Source organism: Rhopalosiphum maidis, chromosome 3 (assembly GCF_003676215.2).
Source record: "Rhopalosiphum maidis isolate BTI-1 chromosome 3, ASM367621v3, whole genome shotgun sequence".
Taxonomy (NCBI): domain Eukaryota; kingdom Metazoa; phylum Arthropoda; class Insecta; order Hemiptera; family Aphididae; genus Rhopalosiphum; species Rhopalosiphum maidis.
In genome coordinates this window covers 15896127-15918459 of record NC_040879.1, presented here as the reverse complement: position 1 = coordinate 15918459, position 22333 = coordinate 15896127, and the positions used below count along the sequence as shown (strand labels likewise).

The following is a 22333-nucleotide window of genomic DNA, read 5'->3' as shown; positions in this document are numbered from 1 at the left end:
TCATTTTTTTTATAAATTTAATGATGTAGTATTTTATAATACAGAAGTTTTGACTTTATGGAGTATTGGAGTGAATAATCTACTATATTGTGTTTAATGTGAATTTTGAATCAATTCAAATTATATTCATTATTTCTCATTTGTTTCTATATTTTACTACCAATGTAAAAAGTTTTGGGAAGGTGGAGGATTTTTCAATTTTCCCCTCCCATTTAACTTTTTTTTTTTTGATCCCCCCTTTCAAAAATCCTGTCTACTCTTCTAGTCCTATTATATAGTAGGTAAGCGTTAATGTGATAGATAAATTAACATATTAAATCTAATATTTTTATCATATATGGTGTGTTTACTGATTATTTAATTGATTACTACATTGATTCAAATTCACATTTCCCGCCTGAAATGAGTAGTAGTATGCAATGTACTACAAACGCTTGCGAAAACTTTAATTCAAAATTTAACTTATTTTTCTACAAATTGCATCCCAATATTCATCAATTTCTAAATATTTTAAAACAATGTCAAACAGATACATACATAAAAATAACGTCAAGTCATTGTTAGTCATTTTTAGTAACCTAACCTGTGAAACACAGAGTAAAGTATTTGAAAAACAGAAATTTATTGATAAACTAATAAACAACTTAAATAATAAAATTTTAACCCCTTTACAATACCTTAAAATTATTTCACTTAAAAATCTTTTTTTTAAATGATGTATTCACTAAATAGAAATGTATTATTAAAATTATTTATTCCTATTATATACATATTTGTATTTATTTTTATTGGTTTTTGTATTAATATTATTTACAAAATAATTGTTAATTATTACAATTCGTTTAACAATATATCAATCTTAGAACTATGAATGTATTCAATAGTCATTACTAAAATAATATTAAAATATAGTGTAATTTAATGCTTTTATATCATACAATAGGAATATAGGACACAATCTGAACATAAAAAGTTAAGAAAAAATAATTTACCTATCCGACTTGTGAACGCAATCGACATACTGAAAAGCTATAAAAGGTTAGAACAGAACGCAATCGAATAACGCCCGAAAACGGTGCCGCCCTTGTAGCTGATTCGCCGAACAAAGGTTAATTTTCTCCAAATCCGGATGTTTTACAAATGTCTGGAGAGATAATCGATTATTTATAGTAATAAACTTATAACTAATAATACTACATTATTTGAAATTTAAGTTTTGTATTCAGACCGGAAATATGTATTTTACTGAAACTCATAATAGGCATAACTGTGTTATAAATATATTTTAATATATTTTATACAAGATTCTCAAAAAGTGTGGAAACGGTCTTTTTTCTTCTTCGTTATTGAACATTTTAAATATTAACAAGAAGCCTACAATTAATATTTGGGAATACTTTTCTAAATACTAATCTTATTATTTTACATGCTAGAGTTATAAACTTTTCATTTTTTGTTTTACATATTGTATAATAATAATAATAAGTATTCAGTTTAAATTTTAGTTTATTTTGAAAACTTTCTGCAATGTTCTCGATTTACTTGAAAAAAAATAGTCAAACAAATTGAAAATACAAACAATAGTAAAATACAGAGTAAAATAATACTAAGGTGTTTTATACAATTTTTAAATAGTCAAAAAATACTCTCGATAAAAAATAAATTGTAATTATTTTTCGTAAATAAAGAATAAAAATAGTTTAGTTCAAATTTAGCTTATGTAATTATATTATCAAAAGCGGATTTATCTTTTTTATGGCTATAGGCACCAACAATCTGCCGCTCCTAAAAAAAGTGAATAAGTTATATAATACCTACTCTTAATATTAAATTTTTAGACAATAGTAGTAGACATCCATTTGAATTTTTAGACTACCAATGTTTTTATTTTGATTGTTTTATTCAGCCTACTTTGAAAAAATGTCAATGAATTTTTACTAAATTTTAATAAAAACCTACAATCATAATTTTTATTAATGATAATACAAAACTATAACCATTGTTAAGAGCATTAAGTAAAAAACTACAATTTACAATATTTTTTATAATAAAAAACTGTATTATTATATAGTACAAATTATAAGGCATACAAAACAGATGTTTAACTTTAACATCTTAACTAATCTATACTGCATATAAACTTAGGTAACTTAACTATTTTAACTTTAAATGGTGAAGTCTTGTTTTTTTATTTGCAAATTATTTTATAATATCTTCATATGATAATGAAACAAGAAGACTTAACTCAATTGTTGGAATAGCCATGATGTTTTTTACCAACATGTTAAATATAGTATTATCAAAAACTGTTTTCTATATTTTTAATGACTATAAATTGTAATGAACCAAAATAGATAGGTATACTATATACGATATACAAAAATATAAAATATAAAAAAATATGCACATCATTAATTATTTTTTGTTAATATAAATTAATTAATTTTCCAATTTTTTTTATACGTTTGATGTTTTATAATAAAACACTACAAAATTCGACGCCCCCCACATTTTTCCACGCTAGACAGCAGTCGGGATAAATTGAATAACAAAGTTTGGTTTAATATCTCAGCAGTGTAATTTTTTAATTCCTTAAAAATCACTTAGGTATTGTTGAATAAAAATAATAATTAAAAAAATTATTTAATAAATATTAATTGCATGTTATAAGAACCAGTGGCGTGTTTACAGGGTAGGCCGACTAGACCGGTCTAGACCGGTCAACCGGGCCTACCCGATTTTTATTTGACTAGTTTTGTTTTAATCAAAAATAAAAATGTTACTATTAATATTATTAATATTTATTAAAGAATATTGTCTTACCCATATCCCATTTTATAGGACAAATCTTCCCTAATAGTTATAAACAATATAAACACACTTACACACTACAGAACGAAACTGGCTTACCCAATTATTTTATGCTTGACACGCCACTGATAAGAACATAATATAATGATTAAAAATCGATTAGGTATTATTGATAGTAGAATATTATTAAATTTATTATTAAAATTATAGAGTATACTATAAAAAAAATACTATTATAATTAGGTACACATAAAATCAAAATAATCATAATATGATAATATTTTAGTTTATTAAACTTTTATAGTAGATAGTGTACATCAGTTATTAAATTTAAAAAAAAAAAATACAATACGACAATACCTTTCGCAAAGACAAATTATTAGGTTTTATGATCGTTGGCTTTTCACACACAAACTTTTATACACCATCTCTTATTCCTGACCATCTTTTGATACCAGATAATGGTAATGGATGTACCACATTCTTAGTAAATAAAAGACCAAAAGAACCCATCGAAGCATTTCTATTAGGTCCTGCGTCTTCTTCACTTTCCAACATCTGTGGCAGACCATCACACCATTCGTCGCCACTAACCACCATCTTGATTGATCGTAGTTCATCATTGAGTATTTTGTATAACTGCAGTAAGTGGACAAAAAGATAAAAATAGATTAACCCCTAATATTAAATAAAAATCCCTAATTTATTAATCGAATCTGTAAGCAGTGTTGTGCATTATCTAGATTAAAATATTTATCTTTTTATCTTATCTAGATAATTTAATTTTTTCTTTGTGAGTTTTTTTAGTTAAGTTTTTATATATTTTTTTTTTTGATTCGATATCACTTACAAGTAAATACCTTCAATTTGAATCTCATAGTATGTATAGTATAAGATATTTTAAACTGATTAAAAACTCAATATCTTTAAAAAAAATAGTTTAATAATATAATTTTTATGTTTAAGCAATAAACAAAAGTACCTAGTTTGTACTTATTTTGTTTCTCGATATAAGTAAAATAAATAAAGATAATTTTAAAGGAAATAAATCATAATGACATAGGTAACTTAATACTTTATATTATTTGATTTATAACAAAATTGCCATTTTACAACTTTTGCATGCTTTAAACTGTGAAACTTTTTAAAATTATCTATTATCTTATCTAGATAATTTTTTGGTTATCTTTGTACAACACTGTCTGTAAGGTATGTGTAAACATAGTATACTCACGCTACATCTGTAGTTATTTTTTTTGGCACCTTTGTTGTATAGTTGAACATACCAACCTTTAATGTACTCATACTCTACGTATGGTTGTTTTGATAAACACTTAAACACGTAGTGGTGCATATCTGCTTCAAGTACTAGAACAAAACAAATACATGAGTAATGAGCAGTCTTGTAAAAAATACTTTTAAACATGTATTAAAATACTAATACTCTGCTAATATTCGCATGAAAAAATATTATAATTACTTTTAAAATACTTATAAAATAATGTATGTATTAGATTGATATAAAGAAATGTATACTATTGCCTTTATATCAATCAATTTGCCAATATGGAATAATAGTATGGGGGGGGAGCTACTGAGAATATACTAAGACTATTAATCACACAGCAGAATAAAGCTATTCGGATCTGCCTAAATAAAATAAATAATATTGGATCTACAAACAAAAACTACCTAGATCTTAGTGTTCTACGAGTCAGCTATACAAGAAACTAACTATTGTCTACGATATTAAAATAAATTAACCAAAAAAAAGTAAAGGCCAGAAATGTATGAATTATCTAGAACCTAAACCTAAAGCGTTCAATTCACTAAATCTTAATAACGAAAAATATCTGAGAAATAATTCTACAAAAAATGTAAATATATATCTTAGTAAAATACTATTATGTGAGAAATGAACTAGTAGATGCTTAGTTTTATTTTTGGAAACTACTGATGAAATGGACGTGAACATCTTTATAAGTCGCGGTGATATCAAAAAAATAATTGAATTAATAACAAAATTAAATTTAAAAGGAATTTCATTATGTATGAGTGATATCGACTATATATTTAATAAAACAGCGATTGTAAATTGCACCCAAGGTACAAGTAAACATAAAATCACACATATAAACTGCGCCCGAGTTTTTTTCAAGTATACAAAGTTGACATGTAAACTGTGCTGTGATAAAATTTTAAAAATGAAGAGCTATATTTTTGCAAAAGTAAAAAAAAAATACAATTTCTAATTAAATAATTAAATAATTTATATTTGGTTTATTACAGCCATATTTTTAATATTAATAGTTAATAAAATAAAATTTAGTGCATATATCTTTGGTTGCCTTGCGTTTCACATACCAGTCACGAATTGTTTCTGAAAGTTTTGGCCATTGAATGATTCGTGGTTATGGTTTAAATTTTGTTGTTTAGCGATTCTATCATCATAACCTACCGTTTTTAAAAATGCTGTGCAAGTTTTGACTGTACATCGTCACTTAACCTCACCTGAACTTAGAGGCCGATTTATTTTACATTTAAATTTTGAAATTATTTTTAAGCTCTTTTCGCGCTGTGATACGAATTGTTCGGCCATTGTGACTTCACTGATTAAAGTGAATACGATGTAGTGATAATCATCAGTTATCATATAGTTCAATAGTTATTTGACAACGTATTGGTATTTTTATAAATACTATGGTTTTGGACAAAAATACATTTTGATCGAAAAAGTACACAACCATAGATTTACTTTAATAGGTTAAGAGGATGCCAGCATAGTATTTGTTATCTCTCTTTAACCCACGCGCAACATAGCAAATTTTACGTTCACAAAAATGATTATAACCATTTTAATTTCTCAAATTAGAGTGAAGTATAAAATACTATAAATATAGTAAAATGTGTAAAAAATTTACAATTTTAAAATACTCATAACTCGCTTTAAAATAAAAATATAATAAAACGCCTATGAAATGCCCTAGATAATGTTCTTAACTTTAAATTCTATAATAGGTCACTTCACTCTAATTTGAGAAATTAGTTATAGTCATTTTTGTGAACGTAAAATTTGCTATGTTGCGTGTGGATTAGAGAGAGGCAACAAATACTACGCTGGCATCCTCTTAAAAGTTCTGTATAATTTACAAACGGGGTGCAGATTACATTATACTTTTTTAACATAAGATACAAATTTGGGCGCAGCTTACATTATACCTTTTTAACGGAGACAACAATTTGGGCGCAGTTTACAAAAAAAAAAAAATGTCATTTGGGCGTAGTTTACGTATGTCCTAATAAAAACACAATTTTAGACAGGGAGACCTTTCTGGAGTTGCGGACGCAGCACAGGACCCGCCCCTCACCACTGAACTGTAACAATATTATAATAATTCATTATACGTACTCGTTTCTTCGCAACTTCCAATGCCATATTTGAGATCACCCAGCCATAAATTAAACGCTGGTACAATATCTCCACTGTCTGGTTGCATGGAAGCACATCCGCCTGCCGGTGGATCGTAAGTGCCTATCACCTTCACCTTAAATTGTACGTCTGGTGATCCAAATGGTGGACAGTAATCTTTGGTTTTATCCACATGTACTATACACACAAGAAGACGAATACCACATTAAATTTAAGAATATTATACTGTTTATTTATACAATATTGTTATTGCGCTTTCATACATGGACGTCTAAGTGAGACGATGATTAAGTGATAGGTATTTATCTTGCATCCGAATTAACCCGAACCCCTAGCACCCCTAAACACCCTTAAAAAACCAAACACCCGAAACCCATATAACCTAAATGATTCTATTTTCCTAACACCTGTATTAACTAAAACCCGAATGATCTATTCGGATTAACCCGTATATATTTTTTATTTTTTTTATCTTCGTGTGATATATAATTTTGTATGTATTTCATGTTGCGAATTCAATTTTGTAGAATTAAATAATTAATAATATAATAACAGGAACAATCTTACAATCAATCATAGGTAAATTCAATAATTATTTACAGATATTTACTGATTTTTCCAGATTACTCGACACCCGTATTAACCAATATTAACCCGAATAATAACGGTTTTGAAAACCCAAATGTTTGTTTACATTTTTATTCCGGTGGTTCAAACACCCGAATACATGCAGCACCCGAAACCCGAATAAATGATTCAGGTGCTAAGCCCTGGTATTTATAATGTTTAGATATTATTATGACAGTAGTGAATCGTCGTCATACGGACGATCCTAGCGTCGGTCAAATTACGCTTGATTATTTTAATCGAGACTTTCGAAAGGGACCTGGTACAGTGAATGTTAGGTCACGCATTACTTTTTGTCTTCGTAATTCGTCAAAATTGTTATTCAGCGATTCGGGCAACTAACCTCGTCATCGCAGCACCGTAAAAAATATTACCGCGTTAGGTATATCTGTAGATATAGTTCCTCAATTAAACCTACCTTTTTAAAACAACAAATTATATTATTCATTATACATATATTATATACTAACTGTTCTGTCACGGCGTTGCCTGTGTATTAGATGGGTTAATAATGTGTGAAGTTCGCATCGATCAAACGGTTTTAAAAGTGTATTCGAATAAATACGTGTTTAACAGTCGCAAGATGCAATGAAAGTTTTTAAATTTAAAATGTACTATTATATATTTATTAGTTTAATAAAAAATTCCAGTCGACCTTATCCAATAGTCGCATGTATTTTTATGACTCCACAAAGGAAAAACATAATATTCTCATTTCTTAGTATAACTTTATCAAAAAGTTTGGCCACCCCTAGACTCCTGTATCAGTAATTTTTTTTTCATCAATTTTTTTGTCGCGAATCTAACCCTTTCAATTGTACTTCTAAGGCAACATTAAAAAGGGGATCTCATTACAAAACAATCCCCATCTCCGTATTTGTTTCATATCCGATATTAGACGCAAAACCGCTCGATTGATTTGTAATCGCCCTATGCTGTGCACAAAGCACGGGTAGTGAGCCCTTATGGCTAACGCGATAGACTAATTGGTATAGTGTATAATATGTAAAATAAGTATATAATTTATAAAATGTTTATTACGTCATGTTGGTTTTACATAGATATCACTTCTCGCTGTTCGTGAGAATTGTTTGGTACCTACGTAAATACAGTACGCGAAAACGAATGAATACAACAATACAATTTAAATTAAAACGCAACCAAATACTGCTGTATATTGAAACTTAGATTGAGCCAAAAATATATGTTTCTATATTATATATGTGCTCTTTTGATTTGCGCTTTCGTCTCGTATATACGATGGAAAACTGGTCATTTGAAAATTGTATAATGAATAAACCATTTTCCAACATTTTTTCAAGCATTTAAAAAATATTTTTTTGCTACTTAGTATAATATAAGCTTTAAATTAAATATCACCAATTCTATATAATAACTAATATTCTCTGCATATATTATATCATTTTATTACCAATTTACCATTATTATTAGTGAAGTATTAGTAAAGTGAAATATTCGATTGTATAAAGTACTTATGCAGTAGAATGTAACAATCACAGTAGAAAAAAATATAAAAATTAAAAGAAAATTAATAAAATATAAAATAAAATTATAATGTTTAAAAATAATTAAATTAAATTAAATAATAAGATTATTGCCAATGGTAAGATAATGTCAATAAGTCTTAACAATAAATAAAAATATAAATGCACAAAAAAATAAATATTAAATATTTTAAAACGATAAAGATTATAATTTTTTACCTTTTGAATCTTGGAGCTCTTCTCCTGGATTTGTTTGTGGAAATATTTCGGGTGCGTTAGAAATTGCTTGTGTATGGAAAATGAGTGCAAGTAGGATAAATAAACTTGTCATGGACGCCATCCTGTTGTGGGTTTGAGAGTACACGTAAAAATTTAACAGGAAAATAAGATGACTGTTGAGACAGAAATGGTGATCGGCGATCCTGTGCTCCCCCTTTTATGCCCTATCGGCGGCGGCGGCGGCGGCAGCGGCGGCTTCTACAGCGTTGGTGTGGTAGACGGTGGTGGTGGCTGCCACCACCGGTTGCGCGTCGAAGGCCCATTAGACCAGGAGCCTACGAGCACCGGGCGAACGGAAATTCTATTAGGCGAACTACTCTCCAACCTTCCTGCTCATCCATCGATCTGCCAGCCCATCAAACCACTCACCCCCCCCCACCCTTACCGACAAGCACTGCAAACAAATACAGACATACGCACACGGTTAAACACTTGCACCAACACATATACATCTGCACGGTGGAGTTTCGATGGTGGCGACGATATTTGATGCCCGAAACCGAATGTGTATCTATGTATATATATATATATATATGACAATAAACGGTGTATTGGTTTATTGGAAAAGATATTTTCATAAAATATGAATTTTTCGAAAAACGGAATGCGTATCTTCTCGACGCCTGACTGTATAGCGTTCACACGAATTTTCTAAGATATATTATACATTATAAATTCAGTGTTAGGATTGTATAAGTACTTTTTTATCTAGATAAAGATAAAGATAATACAACAGAAATGTATCTAGATTCTAGATACAGATTAAAGATAATTAAATAATTTTCTAGATTAGTCACAACACTGTTTATAGTAGGATTGTGTTATATTATTGTTATATATGTACACACCTGGAATATAGGCTGAAAATGCACGACTTCACGATGTAAATTCATCATTATTATGATATATTGGCCAAACATTGTAGGTATGCCACTGACGCGCAATTATACTATATGTATAATATGTATAAAATATCACACCAAAAACACTTCGATATAACTCTATGTAAAAAAAAACTATGTTAAAATAAATTCGTGTAGTGGCATTACATTTAGTAAGTATAATGATTAAATCTTTTAAAGACGTGATATTAATATATTATAATATAAAAACCATGTAAAATTCCATTTAATAATATTACCAACACCTATTATGACAAATAAGAACAATATTGTAATATTAAACACTTAGTCAACATAATATTATCTATAAATTATTAATTAATTTACGAAATATACTATGGTGATTATTTATTTGTATTTATTTTAGTATACTTACACAGTTACACATCCTGCTATGTAGTTAAACAATATGCTGACTAAGTGTTTAACGCGGCCGTTTATCATTTCAACCTATATATGCTATATAGTATATACTATATACTCATTGATCGGCGTGTACTAGTGGCAACTAGTAACTAACTAAGCAACTAGCAACTATACGTATTAGATTATGATCGTCAAGCTACCAATTAATATTGCTGCCGCCGAAAATATAATATGATTTCATAATATTATATAGTCCATTACTCGTTATACTCTTAGTATAGATCAGTTAAAACAATAAACAATTTTCAAACAGTATTTTCTAATTATTGTTTCGAAATAATTCAATGGTTCAATTAATTATATACGTGCGTATATTTTATTATTTACGATCGCGTTTAAAATTTATTTAGTAATACCTCTACCAAGGTATTTTATTATTATTTAATTACAGTATAAATTAAAATATTTTGAAAGCGCTTTTATGGTACTCACTGTGTCATATAACTATTATAACTGTGTATATGAGCATTGAACCAGTTATGAGTTTAAAATATTTTTTTAAGGGTGTTGATTTTGGTTGTGTGACAGTATAAATCTTACAAATGACCAAAACTTTTTTTTACCCACAAAAGATTTATATCACGCATAAATACACTAACTTTATTATGGCTATAATGATACTATAATGATACGCAACAATATTATATTTTGTACTTAATCAACCCCTATTTTATTGTGTAGTATAGAAATGCATGTAAGCTAAAAAAGTGTATACGTGCATTTACAAAAATGTTTAGTGTTTTTATTTGTGTACAAAACAAAATATGCATATATGTATTCAAGATATGTAGTAAAAATGTTTGTTAGTATGGTATTATGTACATCACAATATCACTACTACGGTAATACAAAAACAGTTTTTTTATTCCAGCGGGTAGGTATAAAAACATCTATATATATTATATACTTTATAGCGCAGTAAGTATACCGACAGAATCTTGGAGCCCGATGTTATGTAGGCCCGCCAAGTACAACAATTGACACTTAAGTATTTTACCTTTCACAATTTAAAAATATACAGACTCGGACGATGGCGACAATGATTTTATCTACGATTATATTATAATACTATTTCAACAGACAACATATTTTTTCAACAAAAGTAACGCGGTACGCAGTACGGCGTCAGAAAGGCGGACAGCTGCATCCCCTGTCAAAGACCATATATATATATTTATGTAGACGACACACGTGTACTGCAAGATTTTGTCGTTTTCTTTGGTTTCTCGTTTCTTTATTCTACCTTACAAATACAGCGATAAGTAAAATAAATTGATCTCTGTAGTTTTGGCGTATAGAACCTTCTTTGTGTGAGGTATTTGTCCTATATAGCTTTTAAATGTATGACATTTTTGGTATTATTGTTGCTTTCGATGCTTTATATAGTGCCGTACGAATTGGTGATAATGGACAGGGCGTTTTAGAAATGAAACAAACAGCAGGAAATATATTGAGGTAGGTTGTCACCAATGCGTTACAATAGTAATTTTTCTTCAAAGCCGAGAAAATGTGCTGATCTCACGTATTGCTGTCAACCTTCGAATTATTTGTGGGAATATGGAACGCCTTCTTTAGAAATTATTGATTTTAATAATACGGCAACGATCAGAACTTACGTCTTTCAATTCAAATCGCATCGTACAGGTGTTTTACTGAAAATCACAATACCTTATATATTTATATTTATTTCTATATAAGGCTATTCAGAATGATCGAATTTTTAATTTTACAAAAATATATACGAATTAAAAAATGTGTACCGAACGATCCATAAACATTTACGAAAAACAAACAATGTACGTATAAACTATAAACGTATATTACATATTATGTAGGTCATTACACAAAGATTAAATTAGTACACAATATTTGTATTATTGTTCTGTAGGTTTCTGGATTTTTCGTTTAAACTTTAAGATTGTTGACATATAATTTAAATAAAAAGTTTTCAGGATAATTTAAAACTGCATCTGGGCTTGATATAATAGTGTTGGCTTCGATTTGTTCGATTTGTGATAGCACTTCAAATCGATTTTTATATAAATAATTTTTTTTTATATCTGTTTTATATCTCTTATTTATGTTTGGAGAGTTAGGTTTAGAGAAACTTGAGTGATTTCTTTTTTCGGTATGTTGTAACCAGCTATTGATAATTGGACTATTTGAATTATTTGGTAAGGGTGGATGGATCAGGTTGGGATTATTTGTAGGTATATTTAGGCGAGTATACTTTTTATTGGTTTTATTGATTTTATTAGTAGTATTTTTATTTTTATAGTTAGATTTTACATTTGGCGATAGTGGCATGTTTATCTCATGGACAAGGTCGCGCACCGCTGCGCTTCGCTCACAATAACGCGACTACTGTACGGTAATTATAACACTTGGAATAATTAAGAAATTTACTCGATTTACATTATACAATAATAAAATAATAGAGAAGTTCTATGAGAATCAATAAAAAAAAAACCATTAAATAGTTTTTATTTTGTATTTGCGATTTTACAAACCAAATTTGAGAAAATGTGGATAATTGCAGTGGTATTTTAACGGAGCAACGGAAAGGGCGTGCGTTAGATACGGCAGCTTACATAGTCACATGCTACTATTAATCATTCTAGATGATAATATTAATTGAAAAAAAAATTGTTATGCGTTCATAAAATATAAATAAAACACAATATAATACCATTTTATTATAATGAATTTTATTATTTCGAACAGTACAGTTTCAGCTTATTAAATTCAACGAAGATTCATATAGTAAATATTATTAGTTATATTAATACCATTTGCTTCGTATTAATTGTACCTACGGGGTAATTATTTTTTTTCAACAATGCTCTATGCCTACTGCCTATGTAATATAATAACGTATATGTGAAATCATCAGAAATATATTCTGCTTTGGAATACGAAATTTAAATTATAAATGAATGTTAATAAAAAAAAATAAAAAATAATAAATAAAATAAAATAATTATAATATATATTATAATATAATTAATATATAAAAAAATATAATAAATATTAATAATATATATATATTATTTATATTATTAATATATAATTTATATTATTATTTAATTTTATTATTATAAAATAATCACTTACCAAACCTAATGATAAAAATAATAATAAAAATGTTATTATGACTTTAAATTATTTAAAATAATATATTCATGCATATAATTTAACCAAAAACTTTACCCCATAGGTAATATGTAACTATAACAACAATAAATGAAATTTGAAGAATATTTTTCTAAAAATGAAATAAAATCGATGACAAACATAAATTTATTCATACAATTAATTAATTTTACAAAAAAAAAAATATTTATACATAATTAAACCACTGGTAATGTCAAATACTTAATATTTAGAAATTAATAAAGAAATCAGAAAAATTATCTTAAGATCTAACATTTATTTAGAATATTATCGATGTGTTTGTAACAAAACAAAATCGTCGTATTAAACTAAACATATTAATAAACATAACCTGCTATTTAACAATACTTAAATACCTACACAAATTATCTTCTAATTTAAATTTCGTAAAATTTTTTATATTCATACCTAAAATTTGAAAATGTAGTAAAAATTAATTTTAAAATATAAATAATAAAGAATGTATAAATTTATGTTATTTGTAAACAAGCAAATATATTATCCCTTTTTATGTTTATAGAAATTTGATGTTTAACTTTGGTCAAAGTTAAGCACCTATATAATATAAGATAAGATAATATTTATTGGCCAAAAAAATAGATAAAATACATACAAGAATAATTAATTATATTACAAATTATTTTGCCCAATTCACCACTGAGGAAGTACCTCGTATTGGTGATATTGGAGTTTTCTAAATCATATACATAATACATTTAATTTAAAGTTGGTTTACAGGCTTATATGTTGGTTATTTAATAATTTTAGCTAGAATATAGTCTAATGACATATACAAAATATTAAAATATGCACATTTTAAAATTAATTATATATTTACAAAGACTATAAGTAATTATTTGCGGAGACTAGACATTTGTATGCATCTGTTTACAAATAGGGATAAATGAACGTAGCCGTTAAGCCGTTTGGACGTAATAAAATATAAATCAGTCAATACAATTAATAAGTTATTAATTATTTATATTATTAAATAAGTCAAAAATGAATATAAAATATTTAAATATACAAATTATTTATAATTTAAAATATAAAAATTAAAAATATATCGAAAACAAATTTTTAATTATTATTATAATAGGTACTTACGCCAACAATTAAAATAGTTATTTTTACAAATAACATTTATTATATAATACGTCCAAAATGTGTATTAAATATCTAAAAAGTTTTTAATGTCCAAAATAGTTATTTATATTATCTTATGTTATTATATTAAAAAATGATCAACATTTTATATTAATTCAGAGAAATATTAAAGTTATATTATGAACACAATATCAATAGTCTTATAATTTATAAAGAACTATTAATTTTTAATATACTGATAATACCTATCTATTATAATAATATTATTTTAAATTTTAGGTACTACAAATATTTTTATTGATTTATACGAATGTCGAATACATATACTTTTTTACATCTAAACGACTACATCTATTTGTCCTATTTATTATTATTTATTATATTTTTTATACTCACAGTGATATGGCATGCAATATGCCTACCTATAATCTATAAAAATATAAAAACCTATCTTATAAATAGATACAATATTATACTAGTTAGTATTAATAATTTAATAAATGAAATGTTTTTGGAAAAAAATAATTCAAGCTACTGTCTTACCAGGTAATAGTAAAATAAATTTCTATATTATTAATACAAATTATATAAATAATGTAAAACTTATCATTAAATATCATTATTAATATATACTGACTGATCGTCTTCAGACAGCATTATTAATATATACTGACTGATCGTCTTCAGACAGCATTATCATTTTCAAAATTGACCTTCCTCTTTTCGACCAAAAATGATAAAATAGTTTCCTCTTTTCGCCTAAAAATAATTGCATTCTTGTTTAACGTTTTGGAAAACACTGTCTCTAAATTAGTTTAATAAAGCGATTTGGCATAACCCAGAGAACACCACAAAAAAGCAGCTTCTATTACTCTTCGAAAATTTATTTTTTAACAGTTTTTTTTTCAAATTGTAACAAAGATAAACTGCTGAAACGTTCTTGGCCAATTGTTATTCGCAGATATGTTTTTTTAAGAAATGTAAGCATGAACACGAAAAGCTTCTTTCATACGACGCAGTATTCGTAGGAATTGTTAAAAATATTCTTGGCAACACGAACATTTATTTATATTTATTATAAATTATTTACTTACAATCTATAATACCTACGAATATAATTGATTATTGATTAATAATAACATAATTATTACGTAACGTATTGTATTTTATATTTTTATCATTTGTTCAGCACTATATTATCTTTTGTCAAACAATAATTTAGAATTATATTTTTATCGAATCTGGAGTTCAGTTTATTTCAGCAGGTGCAAACGTACATCTTTGCACCTGCTATATATTGCCAGGGGATACAAGTGCTGCACCCCCGTATACAAGCCATTGATAGGTAATAATAACTAACTATATACTATGGTTAAATATTTTCTTTAAGCGCAGATTGTAAAGATTTTTTTTGTGTGTCATCACTCTGTCGGTTAAACGTTCACATGGGGTGTATTATTATTATTATTAGTTGTTATTATCGTCGTATTCGTAAGCGTTATTTTCGAAAATGGTTGATCACCGGCTCCCTATTGTCCCTATAAGCCGGCGTGCATGTGTTCGTGCACGCACAGCGTTGTTTTCGTGTTTATTCGTTTTATTATATTTGTGTCAGATATACCTAGCCGATGCACGTGCAGCGTACATCTCGTAAGTACCCATCCTAAAAACCGGTCCGTGTATTCTGCCTTTTCGTCAATAATTTATAAGTCGGCGTCTTGTTGTCGTACACCCCTCAATAAAGACTATCGAGAAAAAACTGGTCGCCGCCTCCAAATGCTTCGTGTAAACCCAAGGACAAATTCCAAATTCCAACACATTGAATCCGTATATTTTTGTCTGTTCATTTTTGACCCTCTCGTACACATAATTTATACACTACTATATAGTACAAACACGAACAAAACGACCCGGCCCATCCCACGCTACAACTCAACGAGACGGTTTAATAATAATATTATTTCATATTGTGTACATTTATTGAAACTTAGAAGCGTAAACAGAAAAAACAAGAAACAAACTAAAGATATTATATAATATCAACATATCATTATATAAATTATTATAATTACTTGATAATAAGGTGATGAAATGATATTAAATTGTGTCGAGTCATAACTTGATCGAAACAGCAACTAATTTATAAGTATGGCACCATTGACACGAATGGTTAGGTTAATAATAAATAATAATAATCATAAATTAACGAACGTGTTGAATTGTTAGATGTATATATTAATATGCGAGTTGGCAGTCCGAACAGAGAACATAATACGTATACCTCGTAAAAAAAGTTGATGCCGATCTTTTGATTAGCTGTTTTTACCCCCGCAGCGGTGATGATAGAGCTGGTAATTATGCGCATCGTATCTGTAGCTACGTTGTAAAACACTTTGTACGGTTTTCACCCGGAAAAAATGAAAACCGCGAACAGCTTGTACTATTTCAGGTAAAAAAAATGTTGAGACATGAAATGTTAGACGTAATTATTTGTTATTACAAAACACAGGTAGTTAACAATGTTAACATACATAAATAATAATAATAATCAGGGTTTTGTATGCAATAAACAATTGTAAAATATACTTTTTTTTATTTATTTATTTTTTTTTTTTAGAACCTTTAGTAAGAAAATATGCATTTTTTCACCAAAATATGCACAAATATGCATTTAAATTTTTATAAGATAAACACAAAATATAGTTACAAAAAAAATATTTATTTATTGAAATACATCAGTGATTGGCTGTTTGTCCTAATATAATATAATTGAGAAATAAAATAAAATAATTTAGAAATAAAATTTATAATTAACAATAGTTATAATAGTGGAAATATTTTTAATTTTATATTTGAAAAATTGGAAAATTTATGTTTGACAAAAAAAACCAAGTTTTATACTTTAATTAGCAGGGCTAGAAGTAAATACGAAATATTAATATTAAATTATAAATTAATATTAACTACGAAATATACTATAAAACATGTATTTTTTGCAATAATATTCTTTTATTCAATGTATGCAATAATATGAGTTTTATTCAAAATATGTAAATACATGCAAAATAAAAACACTACCATTTACATACCGTACAAAACGTCTGCGATCGAATTTTACCGATTTATTATCACCGTACAAAGTGTCCGCGATCGATTTCTATCAATTTATTATCACCGTACAAAGTGTCCGCGATATGTAACTCAAACAATAGATAGTACAAACTGTCCATTTATCCTGTAGCTATGATGGTGGTGACCGTATCGTCGCCGACTCGCTGTGGCAGTTACATTCATCGCGACCTCGAGCTCTTCGTCTTCCGTTTCCGATGGTCTGCTGAAAATGGGACACTGCACCTGGCCATTCTGGTCGTACACGTCATCATCGGAATCGTAGTCGTCCGCGTCATCCGACACTTGCACGTCGAAGCCTGTCTCGGCTAGCGCGCGCATCGTTTTCTTGTCCTTCTTTTCGACGACGGCCGGCCGGGGAAGCTGCGTGTCACATTTTAAATGTTCCGCCTAGCTTGTCTTCGTCCGTTCAGTGGCGGCCAGATTTCTATCCTCTCATTCGGCCACCATGATCCATTGCGACACTCTCGCGTTCGATGAAGGGCACTTAGTCGGCCGAGAACCGTATTTGTCTAGGGGTTTCTGCGAACCATCCCGTTCGGATCACTACGTATTTCCGTTTTCCGGTCGCAATGACGAGCTTCTGTGTTCCGACGATTCCGGTGCACCGTCGTGTCTCGGTAGTGTTTGTAATTCTATGTCCATATTTTTTATAGAGGGTTTAGGTAGTGGGTCGAGAGATAAACGTTTATATTTACCAACAAACGAAACTCACAACGTCAACGTCGTCTTCATATGAGAACTGTAACGAACTAACGAATATTGTGTCGTTGTCTTACCGTCATCGTCTGGTTTTGACCCCCGTATTATAGTGATGCAAATGCGTCGTGCGTCCGGGATTGTTTGTACGAATGTGAACAATGTAAAACTGACTGCTGTCTCCCTCTCCCCAACTCGCAACGAACAATTCCTATCTAATACATACATTATATTATTATTGTATAATGATAGATAATCTATATAATATCATAATCATCGTTAAATGAGTTGCGCATTGATTTGCCGATTGATTGCTACTATGCGGAAGTGGTCGGTGGTGGTGGTGACAGTAGTGGTGACAGTGCTATTGACAGTGACGTTTATACCTAATGTCTATACAATATATTATGTAAATATTATAAGTTATGCGATAATGAATCTCGTACTGAGTGATAATTGGCTTTTTGTTAACAGGCAGACATGCCCGCCTGTGTACGCATACTGTTCGAAATCCGTGTTTATTAGAGAAGCCGTTAAAGCGAATTGCAGGTCGTTTTGGAATCATGACTGTTTTGAAAGCTATATGAATACGACATGCCGTATGATAACACAGATTTAAGTAAACGCGTCGTTATATAGCTTTTTTTGACTACCTATTTCGATTTAGTATTTTAAAATATTATATACGTATATATTTTGGCACTTAATCACAGTAAAAAGTGTACCTAAAAAATTACACGTATGAAAAATATATTTTTTTTAACTAATAAGGTAATAAGTACAATAAAACAATTAAATGTATACCTATAAACGTTAATGTAAGCAAATCTTGTTATATTATGAGTTAGAAATATGAACATAAAATACAAGTGTTTTACTAATTGACGGAGACCAAAGTAATAACTATTGCCTATAATTATTAATAGGGCTTGGGACTTTTAGGAGTTAACATGTTTTTAAATAATAATTAAAAACATAGCTAAGTAATATAGAAATTTATTTTATAGCAATACGAGTTTATATTAAAATTTATAGTTGCATATTTTGCATATTTGACCATTTTTCATTTTATAAGTGCATATTTGACAATTATTTATATGAATTGTTAAGTTTTTAATTCCTAACTTAAAAAAATATCTAATAGTTCAATGTAATGCTCAAGATAATTAGTACTATATTGAAAATAATATACAAATGTATCAATTTAAGTTGTTTTTTAAATTAATTTAAAAATGATTGTTTTAAACTAAAACTCAATGCAAGATGAAAAAAATCTGAAAAAAGAAAAATAATTATCTCAGATAATTGATCAAATTAATTTATATAATCAAATTTATCTATTTATGTATCACATATCTACAAATATTATTATTATTTATTACAAATATACTTTTTTTAAATGTATTATATTTTAATATGTAGCATATATACATGCATATTTTAAGGTTTTTTGGGGCATGAAGTCTCTAGCCCTAATTATTAATAATTAAAATCATACTAACCTTCTGTCCTCATTGTATATATATATATATATATATATACATAAATTGAAAAGCACAATTTTTTTGATTTGGCAGGTATACTACAATATTATTCGTGCGCAAGTATAACGCTAAAAATTATATTATTATTCCAAGCTGTTAATTTAAGAATATATAAACAGGTTTATTTACTGTAAGAATGGACAATTATCGCCTACGGGAAGCACTTTATTGTGGTATAAGCGTGTTAATATTCTTATAGTAACGATAACATGAGTTATAACTAGTGTTTTTATAACGCTATATAATATTTTTTCATTAATTGTATAATTATTAAGATACAAAACATTGATTTTTATAATATACATTACTATAAAAATTATTGTTTATATATTACTAATATGTTTATAACGCATACATTTTTTTTTATACCCAATATATTATTACATGGAAATACAAATCTATAATACGAGTATACGACACTGCTTGCTGTAGAATACATGCTGTGAGCATATTATACAACCATCTGGCATCTTAAATAATATTGTATAAAACTCATAATAATTTATAGCTGCACGTCGCAATACGTTTGCATTAGCCGGCGAAGCTTATGTGAAGATGAAGATAATATAGATTATAGTTTTATAATGTAAATAAGACCTATATTCGTTTTTTTGTTCCCCTGAAACATCTGTAGAAACTTTAAATTTATTTCAATCCATGGCGACCCCCCTAATGTGGTCATTTTATCCCAATGATATTATAAAACAACGCAGGTGTCCAATTATTAAATTCCTCTACCATTATCGGTGTTTAAAAATTTTTCGTATGTGTAACTTGGGGTTAAGCTAGGCTACCCAATTATAAGAATAAACTTGTGTCCAAAAATAATTTTTGTTAAATTATATTGACCATATAAACCACGGCACGGTAAGACAAGTAGTACTGTAGTATAGCAGACGGTGTTACGTGTTTAAAATGGTTTGAATATGCATAATAAATATAACGATTACATCGTCACGTTTGGGAACCAGTTACAACCTCAAGCAAACCGCAATCTAGTGTTTATTCTAAAATTATACACTGTTGCTTGAATTTTTTTTAATTTGATAAAACCGTTGGAAAATTATAGGTTCACATGTATAAACTCGAATCCGATCTACTTACCAGGTAGGTACTGCACAGACTTTTTTGGGATATCAATTGTATCCAAATAGATTTTTTTTTTGGATGAGATAATTTAATGAATGTTAATAAAACAAATACTACTTTAGAAATGATTACCTCAACGTCCTCAACATTATTAAATAAGTATTAAATAATCTTTTAAAAACTAAAAAACAATAATATGAATAATAAGTATCAAACCGTCGAAATAATGTAAAATTATTATTTATTATTATTACACTATCATTGTCTTAATCGACATTGAAAGAATAGGTATTAAAACCTAGCGTTTGGCCCACAGTACGGTGAATGACGGTCCTCAGCCACCATGCATAACTATACGTATATAGTAAACAGGCAACAACATTTGTACATGTTATATTAGTGCCACCATTGGACCCGTCAGCCAGTCTTCAATTCTTCATTCTAGTTTTTTTTTAATATATATTAGTTTAAATTATCGTCACCGTAAATATTATTACTATTAACGTTGAAATATTTATTATTGAGGCCACACAAGCTACCTATATAACACTACACACACGTATATATTATATAATAATAATAATAATTCAGAAGTATCATTGCAATAAAAAAAGTAGGGGTATTGAAACCGCTTATAATTTAGTTCACCCACAAATGGAATGAATTTGGGGGTGATAATTTCAATCCTGGGGTACTAATCCCCCCCAATTCTCCCCAAATTACACCCGCGTATAATATCATTGTATACAGTAATACGACTATCTGTTATTAACTTATAAGTTGACATCGAGAATCGGAATATAATAAAATAATAATATATATAATCGAATATTGTCCTAGAATTGAACACAATAGAAGGCATGAATAATTTTTTGGTATATAAACTATTTCTACGTGCTCTGGTATCTCATATAAATGATATAATATGTAATAAAGATACTGTGACGTAGGCATAAGTATTAGAATAACGATCACCAATATATTAGAATAATATAACACGCAATAAGAATACTACGACGTAGAAATAAACATTCTAACATATAATGAGAGAAGGGTAGCCATCGTACCGGGATTGTATTACATTAAGCCTAATTACGCCTAAAAACAATAGACGATAATAAAAGGGAATCACTCCACCTGAACTAGGAAATAGTCAATAGCATCCACGTATGATAAAATCATAACCACAGTACATTATTACACTATAATCGAAAACGCCCATAGAACACCATTTATGGAAGATACTAGCGAAAAGATTGCGGATGTCAAGCTTGTGCGTGGGTAAGGCATCATCTGGACGTCATAGAATACAATCATCGCACGTGCATAAATCCTGAAATGCGTAATAGCATGAAAATGTAATGACGCATTCGGAATAGGCCAGAAGGGACATGAGTAGGTTAGTGGTTAGTAGGTCATGGGACACCGACTACATAAGGGGCCCTAGAGAGGACTCCGGCATTCGGCAGACGTGATTTAACCAATTAGCGCAAGCACCTTCATGCCAGTCTACATCAGAATCTTGTCATTCGGACTTTGAATTATTTAAATTTAAAAAAAACACTTGGAATAATTTTGTCATTTCTTTATTTGATACGACTTATTTTCGAC

General features: G+C 28.4%; 1 protein-coding gene across 1 annotated transcript; it reads right to left on the bottom strand.

Annotated features, from left to right (window-relative positions):
- Positions 1 to 3133: 3133 nt before the first annotated feature.
- Positions 3134 to 8765, bottom strand: LOC113559951. The gene is made up of 4 exons (XM_026965747.1): positions 8593 to 8765; positions 6221 to 6418; positions 4046 to 4179; positions 3134 to 3450 (listed from the first exon to the last, which is right to left on the bottom strand). Exons 1-4 carry the CDS (start codon positions 8711 to 8713, stop codon positions 3229 to 3231), a joined length of 675 nt encoding a protein of 224 aa, XP_026821548.1. The 5' UTR covers positions 8714 to 8765; the 3' UTR covers positions 3134 to 3228.
- Positions 8766 to 22333: the final 13568 nt, after the last annotated feature.

Bases quoted from the DNA above. Each gene is read 5' to 3' on its own strand.
- LOC113559951 (XM_026965747.1), bottom strand. From the start codon at position 8,713: ATGGCGTCCATGACAAGTTTATTTATCCTACTTGCACTCATTTTCCAT. The intron at 4,180-6,220 runs GTACGTATAATG...GTTTTGTTCTAG, and splicing joins TGGAAGTTGCGAAGAAACGA to TACTTGAAGCAGATATGCAC. The intron at 3,451-4,045 runs GTGAGTATACTA...CACTTACTGCAG, and splicing joins AAAATAACTACAGATGTAGC to TTATACAAAATACTCAATGA.